The sequence below is a fragment of the Pelobates fuscus genome, chromosome 12 (genome assembly GCF_036172605.1).
Source record: "Pelobates fuscus isolate aPelFus1 chromosome 12, aPelFus1.pri, whole genome shotgun sequence".
In the NCBI taxonomy this organism is placed as follows: Eukaryota; Metazoa; Chordata; class Amphibia; order Anura; family Pelobatidae; genus Pelobates; species Pelobates fuscus.
In genome coordinates this window covers 111,916,527-111,940,361 of record NC_086328.1, presented here as the reverse complement: position 1 = coordinate 111,940,361, position 23,835 = coordinate 111,916,527, and the positions used below count along the sequence as shown (strand labels likewise).

General features: G+C 40.6%; 1 protein-coding gene across 1 annotated transcript; it reads left to right on the top strand.

Annotated features, from left to right (window-relative positions):
* Positions 1 to 1,678: 1,678 nt before the first annotated feature.
* GTF2H1 (general transcription factor IIH subunit 1) lies at positions 1,679 to 23,632 on the top strand. The gene is made up of 15 exons (XM_063438274.1): positions 1,679 to 1,787; positions 5,729 to 5,901; positions 7,505 to 7,697; positions 7,867 to 8,029; positions 8,667 to 8,760; positions 9,280 to 9,429; positions 13,543 to 13,622; positions 14,614 to 14,741; positions 16,258 to 16,345; positions 17,476 to 17,564; positions 17,836 to 17,953; positions 18,264 to 18,354; positions 19,417 to 19,532; positions 21,213 to 21,305; positions 23,123 to 23,632. Exons 2-15 carry the CDS (start codon positions 5,748 to 5,750, stop codon positions 23,207 to 23,209), a joined length of 1,644 nt encoding a protein of 547 aa, XP_063294344.1. The 5' UTR covers positions 1,679 to 1,787; positions 5,729 to 5,747; the 3' UTR covers positions 23,210 to 23,632.
* Positions 23,633 to 23,835: the final 203 nt, after the last annotated feature.

Sequence of the window (23,835 nt, the reverse complement as noted above, 5' to 3'; positions counted from 1 at the left end):
TGCAGATGCACACACACTTAAAGGACCACTACAGACACCCAGATCTGTTCAATTAAGTTGTCTGGGTGCCAGGTCCCTCTAGTTTTAACCCTGCAGCTGAAAACATAGCAGTTTCAGAGAAACTGCTATGTTTCACTGAGGGTTAATCCAGCCTCTAGTGGCTGTCTCACTGAAAATCACAGTGAAAAGACGCTGGACGTCCATAGGAAAGCATGCGCATTTGGAGCTGAGAGGCGGAGGGATCCCCAGCACCAAGGGAGTCCGGCGCTGGAGAAAGGTAAGTGCTGAAGGGGTTTTAAACACACACACTCTCACAAACAGATGCATACACACTAGCTGACAGAGACACACTCAGCGACATACATACATACTTACTGACAGACAGACAGACACATACATACTCACTTACAAAACATACTCTCACTGACAAACACACACTCACTAACAGACATCACTGACACACACTAACAGACACACTCAGTAACAGACACACACAGTAACACACAAACTGACACTAGCAGACACACACTCAATAACAGACACACAAACTAACACACTCACTGACACTCACTAGCAGACACACACACACTAACACGTTTTTTTTTTTTTTTCAATTTAATCCCCTCAGCCTCCTTACCTTTGGGAGAGCTGAGGGGATTCCCTGGGGTCCAGTGGTGTCACCCGGCGGGCAGGCTGACGGGCGCGCGAGGGAGCACTCTCTCCTGAGCGCTCTCTGCCCAGCTCCCTCGTACACCGCTTACTGATGCCGGAGCCGGAATGACGTCATATTCCGGCTCCAGCTTCAGTGCGGTGCGCGCAAGGGAGCTGGGCAGAGAGCGCTCAGGGGAGAATGCCCCCTCGCGCGCACCGCAGGACCGGCTGCCCGGCATGCATACCGGGTCACAGGGCGGCCGGGCCCCCTACTGGGCCGGGCCAGGTCGCAGCCGTGACCCCTGCGACCCCAGTATGCATGACACCAAGTCCAATAAGAGTCTCACTCAGTCCCACTCAGCCTGTGCACAAAAATACATGATTTCTGTAAAAAATAAATAAAAAAACATCAATATGGAGCTTCTAGAAAAGAGCGACATTAGGATAGAGCAGAAAGAAAGGTTTGAGGCCCAAATAGGGACTGTCCCTCCTAAATAGGGCCACTTGGGATGTATGCTGCGACAGTGTCAAGGCCATACAACTGGCTTCGACAAAATGGGTCCTCAGTGGAGATAACTTGTAAACGCGCGTTGTGTCTCTAGTGTTAGCAGACTCTGGAGACATCACTGTCAGGAAAGTTCTAAACACAGGACACATAATGCATTGTCTTACAGCACGGACCCCTGCAATATATAGACATAGGCATTCTGTGCTGAGCGGTGAGAAATGCGGCAGCCATCTTGGACCGGTCGCCGTTCTACTGAAGCAATTGAAGAACACTTGGAAAGCCCATCTCACTAAAGGTAAGTGAAGGACCTGGGGGCACTTATCGTCTAGGGCGGTATTCTATGTCTATGCTGCAATACATTCGGTTACTGACGCATTCTCTTCTGTTTAGAACCCTGAAAGGCACGTGACGACAGTTATCCAATGAGACCTTTCCCTCAGGCAGCGCACCATGTGACCAGCCGTTTCAGCTGTCACCGGAGTCACGTGACCAGCCCCTGCCAGTCAGCAGGTAGGAGGTTTGGCCTGTGTGGGGTCCCGTACCTAGCTGTGCAGGGAGGAAAGAGGAAGCGGCGAGCGGGGCCGCCTGGGAGCATGGAGTCTGTGCGGGTCTGCGGGTCACTATAACGGTCAGTGACTGGGAGAGGGGGACATGAGACAGACTGACCGTGTACATTATATATCTAATACCCAACCATGTAATAATAATACAACCTGTATATTATATATCTAATACCCAACCATGTAATAATAATAATAACAACCTGTATATTATATATCTAATACCCAGCCATGTAATAATAATAATAGCAACCTGTATATTATATATCTAATACCCAGCCATGTAATAATAATAATAACAACCTGTATATTATATATCTAATACCCAACCATGTAATAATAATACAACCTCTATATTATATATCTAATACCCAGCCATGTAATAATAATACAACCTGTATATTATATATCTAATACCCAACCATGTAATAATAATAATAACCTGTATATTATATATCTAATACCCAGCCATGTAATAATAATAACAACCTGTATATTATATATCTAATACCCAGCCATGTAATAATAATAACAACCTGTATATTATATATCTAATACCCAGCCATGTAATAATAATAATAACAACCTGTATATTATATATCTAATACCCAGCCATGTAATAATAATAACAACAACAACAACCTGTATATTATATATCTAATACCCAGCCATGTAATAATAATAACAACAACAACCTGTATATTATATATCTAATACCCAGCCATGTAATAATAATAACAACAACAACCTGTATATTATATATCTAATACCCAGCCATGTAATAATAATAACAACAACAACCTGTATATTATATATCTAATACCCAGCCATGTAATAATAATAACAACAACAACCTGTATATTATATATCTAATACCCAGCCATGTAATAATAACAACAACAACCTGTATATTATATATCTAATACCCAGCCATGTAATAATAATAACAACAACAACCTGTATATTATATATCTAATACCCAGCCATGTAATAATAATAACAACAACAACAACAACAACAACCTGTATATTATATATCTAATACCCAGCCATGTAATAATAATAATAATAATAATAATAATAATAACAACAACAACAACAACAACAACCTGTATATTATATATCTAATACCCAGCCATGTAATAATAATAACAACAACAACAACAACAACCTGTATATTATATATCTAATACCCAGCCATGTAATAATAATAATAATAAATAATAACAACAACCTGTATATTATATATCTAATACCCAGCCATGTAATAATATTAATAACAACCTGTACATTATATATCTAATACCCAGCCATGTAATAATAACTGTATATTATATATATAATACCCAGCCATGTAATAATAACTGTATATTATATATATAATACCCAGCCATGTAATAATAACCTGTATATTATATATCTAATACCCAGCCATGTAATAATAACCTGTATTATATATCTAATACCCAGCCATGTAATAATAACCTGTATATTATATATCCAATACCCAGCCATGTAATAATAATAATAACTTGTATATTATATCTAATACCCAGCCATGTAATAATAATAATAATAACTTGTATATTATATATCTAATACCCAGCCATGTAATAATAATAATAATAACTTGTATATTATATATCTAATACCCAGCCATGTAATAATAATAATAACTTGTATATTATATATCTAATACCCAGCCATGTAATAATAATAATAACCTGTATATTATATATCTAATACCCGACCATCTAATAATAACCTGTACAATATATATATATTGTATTTTATTACTGTATAAAAAAATTCCCCGGCCATGTAATTAGAACCTGTACATTATATAACTAATACCCAGCCCTTTTCTGGAGTGACAGGGTATGTGTAAAGAGGCAGGCTTATGGTGCAGCATTACGCAAAACATTTACTTTATGCAAAAAATACAAGGATTTGAGCGTGCAAAAAGAACAAAGCCAAAACCAATGCATTAAAGTTATATTGGTGCCCTGATTGTACCTATAAATCCAGGCCTAAATTAAATAGGCACTTCTAATTATATATTTTTTCTTCTTCAAATTAAATGTATCAGTTTGGAATGTTGATGTTAATTATATAAAACTAAAGTTTCATTTGCTAGTTCACTACATAAACCTGTTTTACAGCTAACAGGTCGAAGACACATTTTCTCCTCTCCTTTCTTGGCCAAAGAAATTCTTCTAGTTGGGAAAAGTAAAGAAACATAATTGCCAAGGAACGGAGAGGTGGAGATTGTTCTTTGGGAAACTTAGACAACTTTTGCAATCTATAACACAGGTTACAAACTTAAAGCGGCACTGTCATGGCCGAATCCTGGTTTTTTTGTTGTTGTTTTTTTTAAATCCCCCTCCCGATTCCACTACATCTAATTGACTTATACATGCCTCTACCATGAGCGGCAGGTGGGGGCTAAATGTAAACACTCCTCCCCCAGATGACACAGGGACTCCAAGCTCCTAGTCACCCACCGACCCAAAAAAGGTTAAATAAATTCCTACTTACCCCCCCTCACCCTAAAAATAGATAGGGCGGGAACAATAAAACTAAATACCTGTAAATAAAAAAAAAAAAATAACTTACTATTTGATGTCTTCCTTTTTTTCTAAAAACCTCTTTATCATCCCCAAAAAAGCCAAATAAAAATCCATAATACCCGTCGAACTTTGAGAGAGAAAAAAAAATCCAGATGCTAAAAATACTAAACCATCTTCACCCAGCGAGGGCACGGCACAGACTGAGTTACACAGACCGGAGAAAGGCTTATAAAGCCTTCCCACGCCCTGCATTTTAGCTCAGAGCATTCTGATTGGTTGATTCCAAGCCAACCAATCAGAGTGATCTGCAGGTAAGTCTCTAAATTTACATGTCACAGCACTCTGATTGGTTGGCTTGAAATCCAACTAATCAGAGTGCTGTGTCATTTTACATAGCGTGGGAAAGTTCTTTGGAATTTTCCCATGCGGTGTAATTTGACTGATAACACTCTGGTTTCTTTAAATCCGTTTTGATTTATTTTATTTTCAAAGTTCAACGGATTTTTAATTGGCCTTTTTTGGGGGCTGAAAAAAGTAAAAAAAAAAGACATCTAATGGTAATTTTGTTTTATTTTTTTTAATTTACAGGTATTTAGTTTTGTTCCCCCCTCACTATTTTTAAGGTTAGGTGGGTAGGTAGGAATTTTATTTAATTTTTATTTTGGGTGGGGGAGGTTTACATTTTGCCCTCACCCGCCATTGTCATTTAAAGCCCCCACCCGTCGCCCAAGGGTGGGGTCCTGGGGTGGAGGACAAAAGGTCCCCCTTATCCCCCGTTTGTAATAGAGGGCCCATACCCGTTGTTTAGAGGTGGGGCCCAGGAGGCAGGACAATAGGTCCCCCACGCTTTTTGTAATTTAGGGCCCCCAACTGCCGCTCAGGGGTGGGGCCGGGGGGGGGAGGACAATAGGTCCCACCTCATTTCCATTCAGGCCCCCTCCCATCGCTCAGGGGTTGGGCCGGTGGGAAGGACAATAGGCCCCCCCTTATCGTAATATAGGGCCACCACCCGCCGCTCAGGTGTGAGGGCCCGGGGGAGGACAATAGTTGCCCCACCCCCATTTTCATTTAGTGCCCCCACCCGCCGCTCATGGGGTTATTTTATTGTTTTGCAACAGTGTGCAGCCACAGGCTGTTTTCTGTTTAGTGCAACCTATTGCCTCCCATTTCTCCAACTGATTTGTTCAGTAATCTGTTCTCAAACTGCAGAGCAGGAAGTTATCTTTACCTCTACTTATTATGATCTGAGTCATCAGCTTATCTTCTTCTTTAACCAGCTTTCTTGTTTAATTCATTAATACTCTTTATTCTGCGTGCTCCATTTATTAAATTGACACTGGCACATCTCTTGCTTAAGCAAAAGGAGACAAAGGTGTTTTTTTTTTATTTTTTTTGGCAGATGCCGACTCCCTATTAATACAGCATGTCTTTCTATTACAGCACCTACCCATCTGGCGCCATGGCCACATCATCCGAAGAAGTGTTACTGATTGTTAAAAAGGTGCGTCAGAAGAAACAGGATGGGGCCCTATACCTCATGGCAGAAAGAGTTGCCTGGGCCCCTGAAGGCAAGGACAGATTCACCGTGAGCCACTTCTACGGAGACATTAAGTGTAAGAACCACCAAGTCGGACTGTTCTTTGTATTTCTATTTTATTGACACGTGTAGTACCTAATAATATATGAGAAGGGGGAAATGGGAAGAACAGGATATTGTCACCCTGCTCCAATCTAAATCTAGCTGTCCACCCGCAGAAAGACTCACCCAGTAACTGACAGTCTCCCTCTCCCAAGCACAGTAATTACTAGATAATAATTTCCTGGAGCAAATAGTGCAGGGGAGCTAAGTAAGAAATTAACATACCTCTGATGCACATTTGTGTTGTAGGTTATTTTTGCCACATAAGCAGAGAAATGCCATATTAGTATGTGCGAAGAAACGAATGATGAATAGGGTAGATCCAATAATTCACATAGCTATATGCAAACCATTGAAAAAGACCCCATTCATTGCCTACCTCAAAGCTGCAAAGTAGGGGGTAACCCAGAGAAAATACACAGAAAAGGAGACCCTTGAAACAAGGGGATCCTGAGAAGCAACTTTGGACACGGAAAAGGCACTTGAATATTAGTATGTGCTTGATCTCTCGTGCATACCATTGGTAGTTCCATAAACACATGTGCATATTCTATTTCCTATGTTCTGCACGCTAGGGCATGTAGATTTAAAAATAAATAAATAAAAATGGAATTTTGTGAGAATTTTTAAAGAAACGACTAGCACATCCAGTGGATGTACAATACAATCTAGTGGCTGCAAGTGGGGGCTTATTTATAGTATTCGGTGATGGAGCCTGTTTGTGTAGGTGGGGAGAGCTTCTTTTAATAAGGGCCATATTTATAGATGTGGATATTTTTTCCTTTCGCTATTATGTGCAGGAAAACCTGTGTAAAATGCATGAGTTGTTTTGGTTACCCCAGCACTCACTCATTTTTAAACCTTTGTCCCTCTAATTTAAGACTGTCCTCTTGTTGTGGTAGTTTTTCTTCTTTTAAATATAGTCTCCTCCTTTACTGTGTTGATTCCTTTTATGTATTTAAATGTTTCTATCATATCCCCCCTGTCTCGTCTTTCCTCCAAGCTATACATGTTAAGATCCTTTAACCTTTCCTGGTAAGTTTTATCCTGCGATCTATGAACCAGTTTAGTAGCTCTTCTCTGAACTCTCTCTAAAGTATCAATATCCTTCTGGAGATGCGGTCTCCAGTACTGCGTACAATACTCCAAGTGAGGTCTCACAAGTGTTCTATACAATGGCATAAGCACTTCCCTCTTTCTACTGCTAATACCTCTCCCTATACAACCAAGCATTCTGCTAGCATTTCCTGCTGCTCTATTACATTGTCTGCCTACCTTTAAGTCATCAGAAATAATCACCCCTAAATCCCTTTCCTCGGGTGTTCAGGTTAGGACTCTATCAAATATTCTGTACATTATCAATGAGAAGGGGCAGCCTCTGGGAGCTAGAAAATCATTCCTAAAGGATCTAACATTAATCCTGGGGGCAGTGTCTAGACCCTCTTTGCAACATGAGAACTATAGCAAGCTGTAATAATACACAGAGCTGTATACAGCACACTGTTGTGGTTATGTTTCTTAGAGTGCTCCTGTTAATGATTTTCTTTTCTTTAAGTAAAAGCCCCTTTTTGTTGCAGGTCAGAAAATTAGCCCCGATGGAAAAGCTAAAGTCCAGCTCCAGTTGGTCCTCCATGCCGGAGAGTCAACAAATTTCCACTTCTCTAACGAAAGCACGGCGATCAAAGAGCGTGACGCTGTTAAGGAACTTTTACAGCAACTTCTTCCCAAATTCAAACGGAAAGCCAACAAAGAACTAGAAGAAAAGAACAGGTAAAAGTAGAGACAAGCTGACAATGTTTATAGCAGCACAGGGGCATGTAAACCAAATTTCATGTAAGGCTTGGTGTGCCTCAGGGTAACCCTGGTTCAGAAATATCTGGAGTTCTGAGGATATGGGCCAGTGATACATCATTTAACTCTCTGTCCTTTGTTCATGTAGAATGCTTAAAGACGATCCTGTCTTATTCCAACTCTATAAAGACCTTGTGGTGAGTCAGGTGATCAGTGCAGAGGAATTTTGGGCCAATCGTCTGAGCCTGAACTCTCTGGACAGTTCAGTTTCCAACAACAAACAAGATGTGGGCATCTCCGCTGCATTCCTGGTATGATGAGACGTTTTGTTAGTTTATATTTTTTACATTCATTTCAAGATGACATTCTTTTTAGATTACCTTTTTAGATTGTGTTCTCATCCTTGCGTGTGGAGAATGACGACCTCCTTTTAAGATCTGACGAACAACTGAGATACAGGCCCTTAAAAGCCAAGTTGAAATGTTTTTTTCAGGTCCCGGACCAATACTATGTGGATTCCCACAGTTAGGCTTAAAGAGAGTGTTCTAACATGCACATTTCTGACTTTGTCCTTAGTGTCCTTTATCAGTCTTTGATTTTCTGTGGTTTCTTGTAACGAAATTAGCTTGTGATGTTTTTGCAAAGATAAACCACCAGTGCCGTGTAGCTGTTTACATTTTTGGCCAGCATAATCTTGCTTAGATATATTTAATTAATTATTTTGGCAGTTCACCAACTTCAGCTCTGTTAATGTACTAACGTTTAAACTATATCCTTTGCCAGCTAGCAGTGTTCTAAAGAAATAGAATATGTAATTGTGATCCAGCGGGCTCTTTTAGATCCTTATCGTGTGCACGCCAAGTCGCTTCTCCATAATCACATAGTAATCTGAAATCGGACTGCAAATGCCTCTCTTCCTTGTCTTATTTTGATCTCTTTTAATTTTAGGCGGATGTTCGTCCTCAAACTGATGGGTGTAACGGCTTGCGATATAATCTGACATCAGATATCATAGAATCGATATTCCGTACATATCCTGCAGGTAGACTGCACCTTTGGATGTGCATGTGACGAGCTAGATTGGGACGTTACTGTAAAGCCATATAATTATGAACTTTGCTTAAAGTGAATAGGATCTTCTGGGTTATTCCCTATGTTGGGAGTTTTGGTTAAATAAAAGCAAATGTAAAAAAATAATAATTGTCAAAATTCTTTCTCTTTAATTTTGGTTTTGATTTCGGACTAAAATTTTAAACTTACTTTAATTCAAAACAGGTCAGTGAAATAACTGGCTAGTGAACGATTGACCAACTACATCCCAAGTGTTTACTAAAGCTTTGACATGACGCACCGTCTGTATTAACTTGCCAAAAGGTAGAACATAGGAAACGAGAACATGGGTGAAAAAGATACAGAAAAAGGGGAAAGTAGGGAAAAAATGAGTAAATAATTAAGGAAGGGGGGGATATTGTTGATGAGATTGTGTTCCTGGTTAAATTTGTGGTTGGGCCTATTGTAAGTTCATTCTATATTAAAAAAACAAAAACAATTTCTTCCACAGTAAAGCTGAAATACGCAGAAAATGTCCCGCATAATATGACAGAGAAGGAGTTTTGGACGCGCTTTTTTCAGTCCCACTACTTTCATCGAGATCGTCTAAACACTGGCTCTAAGGATTTGTTTTCAGAGTGTGCCAAACTGGATGAGAAAGGTACAATTCCTGTTTACTTTTAGATATGACTTACATTTTCACTGAAATTGTACATTATGTCTTGTAGTTTATGTGTATCTTTTTTGGTTTGTTTTGTTATTAAAGGGAAACTATAGTGACCTGCCCTCCCCCTCTACGTTGCAAAAGGGGTGGCCACACTCGCATTAGGATTTCCCCATAGGGAAGCATTTGGTAGACAGCCACTAGAGGTGGAATTACCCCACAATGCTAATAATTACAGGTGATAAACAGCAGTAATTAGCTTTGCAGGGTTAAGGGTGTTGGAACATTGCTCCAAGACCACTTCAATGAGATAAAGTGGTCTGGGTGCCTATAGTGTCCCTTTAAAGACCACGTGTACACTGCAGCAAAAGATTCCCGGTGATGATTCACTTGCTGGGCTGGAAACCTCTTTCCCATGGTAGCTTCTACCATAGATTTCCTGGGCATAATTTAGTTTTAGCACATTCAAAATGTGGGACTAAAGTGGGACACGAAGCAAGCAAGACTTGTAGCTCACATTTACTTCACAGATGATCGTATTCTCGTGGTTAGAGCATAACCAAAGCCACTGTGCAAAAAGCAGGTCAGGTCAGTCATCCCCACTCCAACCTGGATTCAGGACCACCCCTAGTTAACTGTGTCATGGGAAGGCTCGAGCAATGGTATGTGTTTAGCCCCTAGGACATTGGCTGGTCCATGTGGTAAGTGTATAAGTGTATGTGGCATGGATTCCCTATAGTAATCCATCTTCCAGTGAACTAGACGCAGTATCAGTATTGAAGTAACAATATTTAAGTCTGAAAATTAGCATACTCTGTGCTTAGTATCCATGGTGTCTATATGGGCAAAGAAGTTTGCTGTCTACCTTTTTGCCCTGCAAATGAGGTCTTCCATGGCTCCAAGTTCCTAAATGTGTTTGAGCCAAACCTGTACAATTTTAGGGCACGCGCTCTTTGGTCACATCGGGTATGGGAATGCTCCAGGGTGGTTTTGTATATGGATTTCATGTTTGGTGCAGCAGCATGTGGGTAGATGTAAAAATGCCATGAATTGTTCCCGTAAAAGGGCGGTTTAACCCCTTAAGGACCAAACTTCTGGAATAAAAGGGAATCATGACATGTCACACTTGTCATGTGTCCTTAAGGGGTTAACAGACATTTACACCAAATATGGATTAGTTTGACCTCTGCACCACCAACATTGTGGTTGTCCTGGTTGGCGTTTGTGGCGTGACAGACCTTTTATAGGGCGATTCTTGAAGTTTACTGGAAATAGCACAATGTAGCGTTAGATAAAAGGATGCACACCAAAATAGATAATCAAATAAAAAAAGTCAATCTTTATTATATAAAGAGGCCGCACACATTCATGACACCCGTATTACCACAATACAAAAACTGTACAAATAAAGGGACCAAGGCTAGCTTAAACTAAAAATCCTAGTAATCCTATTAATAACTTACATTGAGCCTATGATAGCTGGACACGTGCAACCCCAATGTTTTTGCACTAGCAAACGTGCCTTTCTCAAGGGACTGTACTGGTGGAAAGAGTAATACCCAATCCATCTACTCTGTGTCTGTTGAGAGTAAGAGGAGGCCTCTTGATGTCAGACGGGACTGGTGCATAAGGGAGAGTGTCTGCCTTGTACTGTCCCTCGCTTCCCGTTTTGGTATGAAGCCCATCAGGTCTAGCTTTTACTTTAAAGAGTAACTGAGTCAAAGCATGCTCATCCTACCGGCAAGTTGAAGTGTGTAAAATCAACTCCCTTCCATCAGCCAAAGTTCACAGAAGAGTCGTGTTTGTATATTACACTGCGGGCACTGCATTTGTAGCTACAGATCCTCTAATGCACAATATTACCCCAAATTTCTTGAATTGCAGCCTCGCAATTGATGCACATATTTTTTTTTTTTTTTTTGTCAATCTGTATTTTATTGAGGTATATTAGATGGGATACAGAATAGAAAGAGGGAAATGTGCATTTAGGATACAGTATAGGATTCACTAACAATGGTAACTAACATTTCCTTAAAATTTTTACCTCTTTTTTTATATATTATGGTTTAACATTGCTTTTGTAGTCAGGATTAGTCAGTATGCAGTTTCATTCGCTTAACATTAGCTAGTTGTAAGGGAGTGAGTGCGCAAACTTCGCAGAAAATAAATATGCAGGTTCAATATTTCCCTGTTATGGAAGTTTAACTCAAATATTAGAAACTCGCGAACACAGTAAGTGATATGCTGCTTGCAAAAGTGATTATAACATGCTAAAATCAGAAACAGGCTAGTGTGGTTACATGAGCTAGTAATAATGTACATGTGATTTAAACAGGCTGTTTATCCAAAATGTGCTATAATCCTGTAATAGAGCCATTTTAAGTACATTTATACCATGTCTACTACAAGAAAAATCAGAGGAGAGACATAGATGGGGAGCACTGCATTGTTAAGCATGCCAGTCTCAGATTTCTAAAGTGGACAGGTGGTTTACCGTATGCAATTATAAAGCAGAAAGGCAAGTATAAGTCCATCAGGATGGGGGTCGTCAGGGTATACAGGTGACTGCTGGCTGTCCCCATTGGGACACGCTCGCTCATGGGATACAAAGGCAGTCTCTCTAAGCTAAGCCCTCTGTAGTGGCTGGTTCTTGCCCTACGGTGTTTGTACCTGGGGCACCTCTGGACCAGGATTCAGCTCCCCTCGCCTACTGTAGTGGGCAGCTTCGCGGCTCCTTGCTTTGCGGCTCCTTGCTTTACGGCTTTAACGTGGAGGAATTTAATGTTGCGTCCGGTTGTTGCACAGGTTTCTGGCCCAAGTTCAGGTTACATGATAGTTTCCCTCTGCTCGTCGTCATACTCCACCGGGTACTGTTGCGGCTCAGATTGGACGTCGCTCTTCCCCAGATTTCCCCGGTGTTGTGGCGGTACTGCGTCCGGATGCCACCAGCCTGAGGCCTTTGTAGGCGCTCGTGCCCTTGTGCCATGGATCCCTTCAGCAGGATCGTGGGCCCTGGGTTCCGGTATCTTCTCCCAAGGTGTATGGCAGGCTGCAGAGGGGTCCCTCTTGTTGAGCGCCCAGCCCAGAAGAAGGGCGAGCGGTCTCATGGGCAGCCCCATCCACGTGAGCAGGATATCGAGCAGGGTCTTCAGGGCTTTGCGCCCGGCGATTCTCTGGGCTTGGGTGCCTCTTTATGGTGCAAGTTGTAGCCTTAAGTGCCATGTCAGGGGGTAGCCATTTTCCCGCTCGGGTTCTGCAGGTCGGCCATCGTACACGTGGCCTCCGCCATCTTGGCTCTGGGCCTGCATGTTGGTCCGGTAATGTCTCCGGCTGTAGTTTAAGGCGTGGACCGGGATCACCCCCCCCTGGTCCGGAGGGTGGGGGGGGGGGTTCGGGGCCGGACCCGCCGTTATGTCGCGGGCATGGCGGGCTCCGTGGGGCAGGATAGTGGAGCGGCGGCCGTCCACTCCACTCACCGCCAGGCTGGATCCCTTTGGCCGTTGCAGGGAAACCTCCCCCGGGGGACTAGAACTCCGGGAGCAAGCCTCTCCCCGGCTCGGGTAGCCCGCCCGTGTTGCCGGTCATGGTGGTCGGTCACTTGGGTCCGTGGAATTCACGATTTAGTACGTGTAAAGGCCATGGCATGCAGGAGCTGCTCTTCCCTGCGACCGCTCGGCTCGGCGGTCCGGCCCCGCCCCCCTTATTTATTTTTTAAAGATTTTTATTGGTCACTGTTCATTAAGCAGAAACAATCGCCAGATATACAAGAGTTCAGTTAGACCGTTTTTCATAAATTACAGTTGAAATCAGACAGCCGCGCAGGGCTGGGTAAGCATATCACATGAAGATAAACAAGGACTCTAGTGTCTGCAATCTTATTACATAGCATATTATACAAGTTAGACGCTCTTATATATTCGAAAGTGATGTCACGTGCAAATATCAATTTTACAGCAAAGCTAAACATGTCATTTCTAGGTAGGTTGTAAAGTAACTGCGTGCAGAACGAGTCTCCTTAAATATGTATAAGGGAATGTAATTTTCTATATTATTCTAAAAGGTAATTTTTACCATGGCTCAACTCATCTCCTGCAACTTTTATTTATTTAGGTCTAAAGTCCATATTCTCCCAGGGGGTGAAGAATCCAATGCTAGATTTGCTGTCGCTGGAAGATAAGTGCTTAGACGAGGTATGAGCACGAGGTTTTTTTTATTTAATTTTTTTTAACTGTTTCCCTCCTATGATGCTGCGCATGGAAATAGTGCAGACAGCATTGCATCCTCGTGAATAAACCATTTTTTTGTTTGTGTGATTTTTTTTTTCCTCTGGAGTTAAGTGCAATGCACAACAGAGCCCTCTGGTGCAGAAAGAGTTAACCTGCATAGCCCCTCCCCCTTCCACAACTCCTGGTCACTATTACTTTTAACGCATTGTTTTGATGACTAGCTCTCTTTACATTTAATCAAACCTGCTGGTAATTGATCTGAGAAAAATCTTTTCAAACCATATTCACAGCTTTCTATGCGATGGAATTGATTTTAACCCCTTTACTCTATGCCTAATGTATGCACCGGCTGCATTGCAGATTTAACCCATTAAACTCATTACCGTAACCTATTAAGCCAGTCACCCGTTCGAATGCTTTAAATGGCACTCCCTCCCTTATGGTGCAAAAGTGCTTATTGCTCAAATACTACTTTGTACACCACGAGGCTTCTATGCATGGCACCGTACCCTGTACTGTTATGCCGATTATAGACATTATTTTTGACAGCTGAATGCCAACATTCCCTGCGTGCTGGTATTTTAAGAAACATAATGGCATTATTATGGGATGCAGGTTCCATTAGGTGTCTTGCACCATCCATTTGCTTGGTATGTGAATATTTGTGTTTAGATACGTGCCACGCTAGTCTTTAGTTATTTATTTTTACTAGCTTAGTTGGGCGTGGGGCTTATAGTGTAGATGTAGTGATTGGGCCTGGGTATGGGTTTACGGTGGATGTAAAACTTGGCAGTTCGGCGTTCTCAGACCTGCTCAGTCTGCCTTCTTTTATTCTGTTTGTTAATATTCAGAGCAGTAGGATCCGTTCCTACGTGCTCCTTCCTAGGTTTTGCCAAGAAATGGTTTTTCACTGCGTGGCATCCCTCTAACAATATCATGTTTGTTCCCTTGGCAGGGATACGGAGCTTCAAGCTTTCCATCGACATCAAACTCCAAATCCATAAAGGAGAATAGTAATGCTGCTATAATTAAACGCTACAATCACCACAGTGCCAGGGTTCTGGCAGCAGGACTCCGAAAAGAGTAAGCCGATATTAGTCAAGTTTTCTAAAACCTTAGACACTATAGTAGTAGGTATTGCACAGCCATACCTCGGCACTCAGAAAATAACCAACAAACCGCTACGTGACAGAGCTACTGAATAATTGTGGACTTGATCAAAATTCTGGCAGTCACATAATGGAGAAGATACTATCTGTCTCCATATTAAAAAAGTTCTTTATAGCAATTAGAATAATTAAATGCATGTTCCCTGGTGCGTTGTTCATGTAAACTGGTTCATGGATTGCAGGATAAAACTTACCAGGAAAGGTTAAAGGATCTTAACATGTATAGCTTGGAGGAAAGACGAGACAGGGGGGATATGATAGAAACATTTAAATACATAAAGGGAATCAACACAGTAAAGGAGGAGACTATATTTAAAAGAAGAAAAACTACCACAACCAGAGGACATAGTCTTAAATTAGAGGGACAAAGGTTTAAAAATAACATCAGGAAGTATTACTTTACTGAGAGGGTAGTGGATGCATGGAATAGCCTTCCAGCTGAAGTGGTAGAGGTTAACACAGTAAAGGAGTTTAAGCATGCGTGGGATAGGCATAAGGCTATCCTAACTATAAGATAATGCCAGGGACTAATGAAAGTATTTAGAAAACTGGGCAGACTAGATGGGCCGAATGGTTCTTATATGCCGTCACATTCTATGTTTCTATGTTGTAAGAGGCCGTAACATTCCGTTCTAAATTTACTGCTTTGTGCATTTTCTGTTTTTTTTGTTTTTTGTTTTGGAATCTACAGATTGAGGATAGATGTAATTTACAGACAATTAATACATAGAACACCACAACCTAAATAATCAACTTCACATGCAGCCTCTCTGCAAGTGTCTTATCAATGATGCCTTTTTTTGATAGTGTAGAGCTCAGTTTACAGCTGCCAGACAAATATGTATCTCCAGACACCATCCCAGTTTGAATGAAGGAATAAGCTGAAGACTTTCTCCAGTCCATTCCTTTGATTTTTTTTATACATCCACTGGAAATCTGTAAAATAGTGTTCATGTTTGATCCAAAATAAGCACTGTTCTTGCTTATTCAGTCTCTGTCCTTTTACATTTACATTTAAAGTGACACTCTAAGTACTAGTGCCATTACAGCTTATTGTGATTATGGTGCATGGAGTCTTTGGATCCAATCTTCCCAGTTTTCCTTAAACTGGGGCTTTCTGGGCACGCAGAGAAGAGCCTTTTTGCTGCCACCAAAAATATCCATCCAAATTAGTTTAACTCCGTGTCCACAGGCCCTCATTGCCACTAAGATTTGGAAAGATAATTAGGAACCTCAGTGGAACCTCAGTGGCAGCAGAGAGGAACCACTTGTACCATAACCACTGCAATAATCCGTACAATAATCAGAAGTGGTTCTGCTGCTTAGTGTCCCTTTAAAAAGGTTTGTTTTAAACAAATGTAGGTTTTTTTTGTTTGAGGTATTTATATATTTTCACTCATTATTGAAATCTCTTTTTTTTTTTTTCACAGGGAAGCACAAAACGACCAGAACAGTGAGACCAGCAGCACAGACGGAAACTCTAGGGATTCCGATTTCTTCCAGCCTCCAGTAAAAAAGGTGTCATTCAGCATCACCATATGATATAGATTGCTGTGCTCTCTTACCCCACTATATTTCATCTCCTTTGTTTTGCTGCATCAATTAAAAACTATCTCCAAGTTCTAAACTTCTCACTAGTTGAGAAGTACATGCCAAGGTCTATTTTCCAAGTTAATTGTAACCAGCTGAGCCACACCAGAGGGATTAAAGATATGCCCTTAAAGGACAACCGTCATCAAATGTTCCCTTCTTGTTTTTTTTAATGGTTTATTACATTCCATGAAACATAATGATATCTAAATGGTGCATATTGCTTATTTTTATGTTTTTTTTTTTGGGGGGGGGGGGGGGGGGGGGGGGGGGGGGAGAGGAGAGGTTTCAATCTGTAGTTATTTTGTTTCCAAGGTTACAGGTATACAACAACATACACCACTACAATGGTACCACAATTTTAAATGTTAACATTAAACAAAAGAAAAAGAAACTGGTAATGCCCTGCAAGTCTCTAAGGGAAAACTGTCACCTCAGAACTATGTTTTAATATAAAACTTATTTTATCGAGTTTTGTAAGCAAATTGATTCTTTTAAATAAAGTATACGTAATTTTTATTTTTTTTATTTTTATAAAATTCAATGACCTTTCTGCCTTTTACAATATGACAGAATGCTTCAGCCTTATCCATGCACTTTGGGTCAGTTAGTCATTATGGTCTTCCGAGCTTAATTTAAAAATGTTATTTTTTTTGCATATTCTTCATTTAAAAACAAATCTATATTTTCTTTCAAAAGTTGATGAAAGGATTATTATGCTAAAACATTTTTTTGAGGTGACAGCTGTCCTTTAAATTTATAGCGCTGCTACCTCTTTGGGGGCCTTTGCGTATTTTGGGAAACTTGTGGCAACGTTTGTAATCCTCTGCGCTATCGTTAAGACAACTAGATGCTACTGCCCCTACTTTGCCTTCTATATTTTCATTAAAATACCAACATGGTCAATACGAGTGTCTTCATAAAGATGTTCTTATGATATTATGTGAATAGTGACTGTCCTGCTTTAAGTGTATCTCGAATAAGCATTTGTGCCATAATCCTCTTTGTGTATACTTTGGACCTGTTATAACTTCTAACCAAGTTCTGATCTGTTTTAGGTGAAATTACAGGAGGCCATAGAGTATGAAGATTTAGAGCAGAATAATGGCTTGAAACCAATTTCACTCAATCTGAAAAAGTCAGATAGGTAAGACTCAGACACTGTAGAACTGTTATGTGTATACAAAATAGGAGGCCAATGGGGGGAGGAGCTAGTGCATGCTGGGAAGTATTATGGAATGGACAAATGTGAAGAATTAAAAACCTAAAATAAATTAAATGGATTTTTATCTTATCTGATTAAATTACTTGTTTTGTGTGTTGCGTGGATATACTTTTTAACATTTATTTTTATATAATTTATGTTTTTGCTTTCAATTCCATTTCCGCTATTTACTTATTTTTCTTGTTTTTTCCAGGTATTATCATGGACCCACCCCAATCCTTTCCCAGCAATATGCAACAAGTCAGGATATTCTCAATTCTTTTCATAGTATTAAACTGCAAATGGAAAACTATGTACCAAGGTTAACTCAGGTTAGTTTTTTTTTTTTTGTACAGTAAAATAGACGGCAAAGTGTCTATAAGGTTCCATATAAGCTATACTACAGTGTTTTTTTTTTTTTTACTAAGCTGAGGAAGTGAAAGGCACGGTTTATAACAATTTTGCAGCACAGCTATCTGGTCCTTAAATTAACGATTCTCTGCTTAATCGGTTTTCAAGGCTTGTCCAATAAGTATCAGTTTGCATGATTGTCTACTCAGCCAGAGGAGCCCAATATGTCAGCCACTGTGTGTAACTTTTATTATTTATAGTGGGTTCTTAAAATGTTCTGATTTGTTCTAGGTTCTTTCAAGTGGTGCTGCTACTAGTACGATCGCTGCTCTGTCCCCCGGTGGGGCGTTAATGCAAGGCGGGACAAAGCAAGCCATAAACCGTGAGTTTTTCCAGTGAAGTCAGAGTGTTAATTAAACATTTGGTTGTAAAACTGAGTATTCACTAAACAGTGGATCGTAGTGAAATGAAATCCAATCTGCAAATTTGACTTGCGAAAACAATCTGTTAATTTAGCTGTTTTTCCAATGTGGGTAATTAGGCATATATTTTGCCGTCTGGTTTTCAACTTTTGGTTGGGTGAATAAACTCCTTAAATTGCTTATTTTTCTCTAGACACTTGTCGCTATCTGTCCATGATGTAAAATACATGAAATAGGTGCGAGGGTGTTTTTTTTATTTTATTTATTCCAACCCAATTTTAATAGTAGCTTGGGCAGCTATCATATTTCTTCCTCTATATAAAATGGGGAAATCTACCAATGAAATAGTTTACCATTCAGCAGCTGTTTTATAAATGTTTGCTAATGTGAATAACTTCCTCAACAAACAACATCCTGAACCCGTGCAGGATTTTACTTACTGTATCAACCCCAAGCTTATTTGGCACCTCGTACACTAAAACCCCTGCAATAACATGTACAGTTGTGTTTTTAGGATGCTATTCCTGAAAACCTTTTTTTTATTTTTTTTTATTTTTTACTTCTGTTTTTGTAAATTTGCTTTTTAGCCTGGCTTCACCCCCTTTCCGTGGACATCATAATGGAGAGCTTAGATTTCTCATTTAGTTTTCAAAATAGCCCACTCCCGTTTCTGCCTGCTGTTCATGTCAGCACAGTGCTCACGCCATAGCTGCTGCAATGGGATAATGACTCGAAAAGCATTAGTTGGCAATGAGCGGACTCCAAATTCTTGGATAGTTCAATGGGAAAGCCAGACTTCCTGTATAGCATTAACAGGAAGGGGGTGGAGCTCAGGCACTGGAGATAAAGCTGAAAATCATAAAAATTGCAAAAATGTAAAATGTTATACCTTAAAGCACAGATTCACAGGACAATAATCATTCCAATAAGTTGTATTTGTGGTGCTTGGCGTGTCTCTTTAAATTGGCTGCTGTGCCAAGGAGTAGTTCTCTAAATCTGTGGTGTTGTTCTCCCTGTTGCAGAGATGGTGCCAAATGATATTCAGTCTGAACTGAAGCACTTGTATGTAGCAGTTGGTGAGCTGCTTCGACATTTCTGGTCTTGCTTCCCTGTAAATACCCCCTTCCTAGAGGACAAGGTAAGTCGCTTAGTAGAGAATCGCATCTTATAAATAATGTGAGAAGAGCTTTGCCAGTTTTGAACCTTAAAGCTTTCATGAGACTAGGCTAATCCAATTCTATTATGAAAATACATTATATACTATTCATGATTTCATAGTCCCGGGGTGACCGAAAACATAGGTTTTATTAAAGACGACTATTATGCCTTTACCTTTCTTTACTAGTCACAGCAGCTAAAGTGTTAATCATGTGTTGGGTAAAACCAAAGGAAAAAAAATGCAAAAAACACCTTGACCAATCAGCATCTTGCATAGTGCATATAACAGGTAGCCTGCAACAGTTCCTGCGGGTGTTATGTTAAAGGGAATATTGAAGTCAATCCAATTAACTGTAAGAAACCGGAACAATGACATTTGGAATCCAACTTACAAATGAAAAGTAGAATGTGGAGGTTCTTGCTAAACTGTGAAGAGGGAATTAATTGGCTGACGGGTGGGATGATACTCGCCTTTGCAGTAGGAAAATATTAGAATTTTATCGCAGACAGGAGACTCCTTATATGCAAGTTTCAAGCAGAACATAGTTACCAAACAACCATAGAAACATGAGAATGAGGTCTTCAGTGAACAGATTTAAAGGTAAATAACCAGTTGGCAGCTTTGAGAATATCCAACAATGAACCCCCTGCTTGATAAGCTTTAATGACCATAGCTCTCCTAGTGGAATTGGCACCAATTATAGCTATATTTATTCCAACACTAGATTTAAGTCTGAAACGGCTTCTCTGGCTGTATTCCTAGTGCCCTCTGCCTCCCCTCCACTCCTCCCTCGCTGGAATAAAACCCTTTGTTTAGTCACCCGATTCTGGGGCCCTGCCCCGTTCCCCAGGGGAGGTGGGGCGGGGATATAATGCACATGCACTGCGAGCTCATTAAGCCCTTCTCATATGAAAGCTTTGACTTTGCTTTCCTATGTGGATTTCACTTACACTGGATGTCCTCATGCAGAGCGTTCATGTCTAAAATGTCTGCTGTGCGCTGATCGCGGTTGTACAGGAATGAGATACATAACAAATAGAAGAAGAGAGAAAAATATAAGTAAGGAGGACTTAGTCCTCAAGATAAAAATAAATTCATGTCCACAATGTAGCATCAGTCGGTTCAAACTCGAAAACATATATATATATATATATATATATACACGAGTGTTGTAAATTTGTGATACATAATAAAAAGTAATACTGTGTATGATAAACAAAATAGGCAATCGAACTGAAAAAATTGTGAAATAATGTATGGTGCAGCAAAGAAAGTGGAGGAACTGCTGCAGGCTACCTGTTTTATAGACTTTTTGTTTGATGCTGATAGGTCAAGGAGTTTACCTTTTCATGTTTGGATGTTTTGTTTTGCTTTCCTGCTGCAAGTATTAATGAAAGTTCAAAGCATGTGAGCCTCCTGTCTGTTAAAAAATTGCTGATTAGCTTATCTCCTTTGATAAACTTTTTATCTGTCTTCAAGTATAATGAGTACATACAGATCCTGTGTTATTAATACACTAATGCAGTTTGTATATTTTATTGAATATATATATATATATATATATATATATAAAATGTGTGTGTGTGTGTGTGTGTATATATATATATATATACACACACACACACAAAAAGTTTCATTTATGTTTTTTTCTGTTTTTAGGTTATTAAAATGAAGAGTAATTTGGAGAGGTTCCAGATTAGTAAACTATGCCCATTCCAGGAGAAAGTGCGGAAACAATACCTGAGCACAAATGTGAGTAAACTGTAATTGCAAATTTTTTTTTTTTAATTTTTTTTTGTCAATCTTTCTTTTATTAAGGCATATTTGAGGGGTACAGAATAAAGAGTGGGAAATGCATGTGTTTTACAAAGTAGGGTCAAAACGGTGTTCACATACATTTCCAGAACATTAATGCCTCATTTTATATTTTTATGTGTCGATGAACGATAGCGTATTGTCAACAGGCTAAAGTGAAAGTCAACGAGTCAAGCGTGGTTCATGCAATGTGTCTGCAAGGAATAGTTAAAGATTGCTCAAACAGTATTTTTCGTGTGCACAATATAACAGATTAATCAAGCTATGTGCTAAACAACTAGATGTTGTACAAGCTGAATTATTGTGTCTAAAGCAGTGAGGAGCATTAGGGTATCTATCAGGTTTGTGTCATTAAGCATGTTTGCCTGCTCAAATATGTTAAAGGTAGATGTCATAGCTGTGAGGTGCAAAACTAAACAGGCAGTATGTCGCTACAGTAGTTGAGTATCAGGCTAATTGCCACCATGGAACACACATGATATGTTACGTTGGGGGTGTCTGCAGTTCTGGGGATCTACATTAATTGTGATGCATCAATAAGCAGACATCCAGTGATCCCTAATAGTGTCCACTTATGGGAGTCTAGTAGTGCTCAGCAGTGGCGGTGTAGTTCCCCTTACATGTCGGTCTGGTTGGAGAGCACATTCCCAGGCCCTGTCTCAGGTCGCGACTCGTTTAATCAGCCGATCCCCTCCCATGTCCTCGTGAGAATTGATACTTAGAGAGTCTGTAGAGTGCGGATGAGGCATGAAGGCAGCAGTGCCTCCCCCTGGCCCCAGGCCCTGTGTGGGGTCTGCATCCTGGTGCCACAAACTCGGGTGCTCATAAAGGCCGAGTTTTTCCCTGCGCGGGCGCCTCGGAGAGCTGTGGTGTTTCGCCGCCGCCAGCGGCGGTTGGGCCTCCGGCGATGTGGCCGATGCTGCGGAGTTAGCCTCCTGGTGATCCCCGGCCCGGGTTGGCGGTCGGTGTTCAACGCTGTTGCAGGGGGGTATGCAATGCCCAGGGCAGGCCCGCCCCGCCTCCGCTTCCCCGGCCTCCGTGGTGTACCTCCGTGTGTGAAAGGGGGTCTTGCGAAGAGTTGTTCCAGCTTTTCCAAAAATTGCTGGAATATAGAGTCCAGGCTTGTGGGTTGTGGTTGTGTGGGTACAGGTCCCTTGAGGTGCGGTGCTTCCGCCATGTTGCTGGGCCCGGAGTGTCCGGAGCCCAGGCCTAAGTGGGCAGCTGCAGTCCATGCAGTTATGTGTGTCGCTTTGGTGGGGACCGGGATAACCCCCACCGGTCCATAGGGGGGGGAACGGAGGCTCAGACTTTGCCTAGCTGTGCGTTTTAGCAGCGGGAGAGCGGCCGTCTCCCCCACCGCCACCATGCTTGTAGGCCGTAATCCCAGGAGGGTCGGAACCGGTGCGGAGATCGACTTGTGTGGTGTCATCTTGCCGTTCTCGGTGTCCTCTATTGCTTAGAAGTCTCAAGAAGTCGGGTCACAGCCTCTGTTCGTCGAGAATCGGCAATAGGTAGGGTTAGATGCAGGAGCAGCAGAAACATGCATCTGCTTCGGTCTGCAGTCAGTCCCCGCCCCCCCCAAATTCTTTTTTTTTAAATGTATTTATTTTATGTGTTGGCCATGTCTGAAATCCTTCACTTGTAATAAATAAATACGAAGAATGGACACTGTTACTTATGAATTATTTTTAAGAAATCGTGATTTATATAACAATTTGTTTTGTTTTTTTTGTTTTTCTCCCTAATTTTTTCAGATTACAAGTCACTTAGAAGAGATGCTGCAGACCGCCTACAACAAGTTCCACACATGGCAATCCAGACGCATGCTTAAAAAAACGTGATGTCTTTCCACGAACACTAAAAACACATGACTTGCAATAGAGTACAAATATAAAAATTAAAAAACAAACAAAAAAAAACAACCTGTCGGATGAGCATAGGGCACAGAGCATTCGTGGCGAGCTGTCTCACACAGGATTCTGGCGCTATCCTTAAACAGGAGACTTTTTTTGGCAGAAAAGAGGAAAACACAAGGAATTTTACATAAAAACGGAGACCCTGCATCCGTAGGCGAGAGAAGATTATCAGATGGTGTTTACTGCGGCACTGCAAGCAACTTTAAAAACCTGCATTAAGTGGCTGATTGTCGACGTTTACAGGCACTTTTCTGGAGTGTCCTGACAAAAATGAATTTGATTATCTCTTTTTCTTTTAATTATTTGTGGCACAGGGTATAGAGCTGAAAGTTTTGGGTTATTTTTTTTCATTTTTTTTTTTTCTTTCAAGATTTTGTTAGTCTAGTTTGTACCTGCTTAAGGTTTTAAAAGAAAATAGAAAATGTGACAATTGTTTTATAAAACTTAACAGAAGTGTCTTTTGTTTTAAAGACTTTTGGTTTGGTTGGTAATTGTGTTTAGTTTTTTTTTACTTTTTTTTTCCTCCGTTCCCTTCTAATTCCCAAAGAGTT

What these genes read in the sequence shown, in the direction of transcription:
- GTF2H1 (XM_063438274.1), top strand. Translation starts at nt 5,748, where the DNA reads ATGGCCACATCATCCGAAGAAGTGTTACTGATTGTTAAAAAGGTGCGT. An exon ending in CTTCTACGGAGACATTAAGT is followed by an intron (nt 5,902 to 7,504) that starts GTAAGAACCACC and finishes TTTTTGTTGCAG; the next exon opens with GTCAGAAAATTAGCCCCGAT. An exon ending in TGCCAAACTGGATGAGAAAG is followed by an intron (nt 9,430 to 13,542) that starts GTACAATTCCTG and finishes TTATTTATTTAG; the next exon opens with GTCTAAAGTCCATATTCTCC.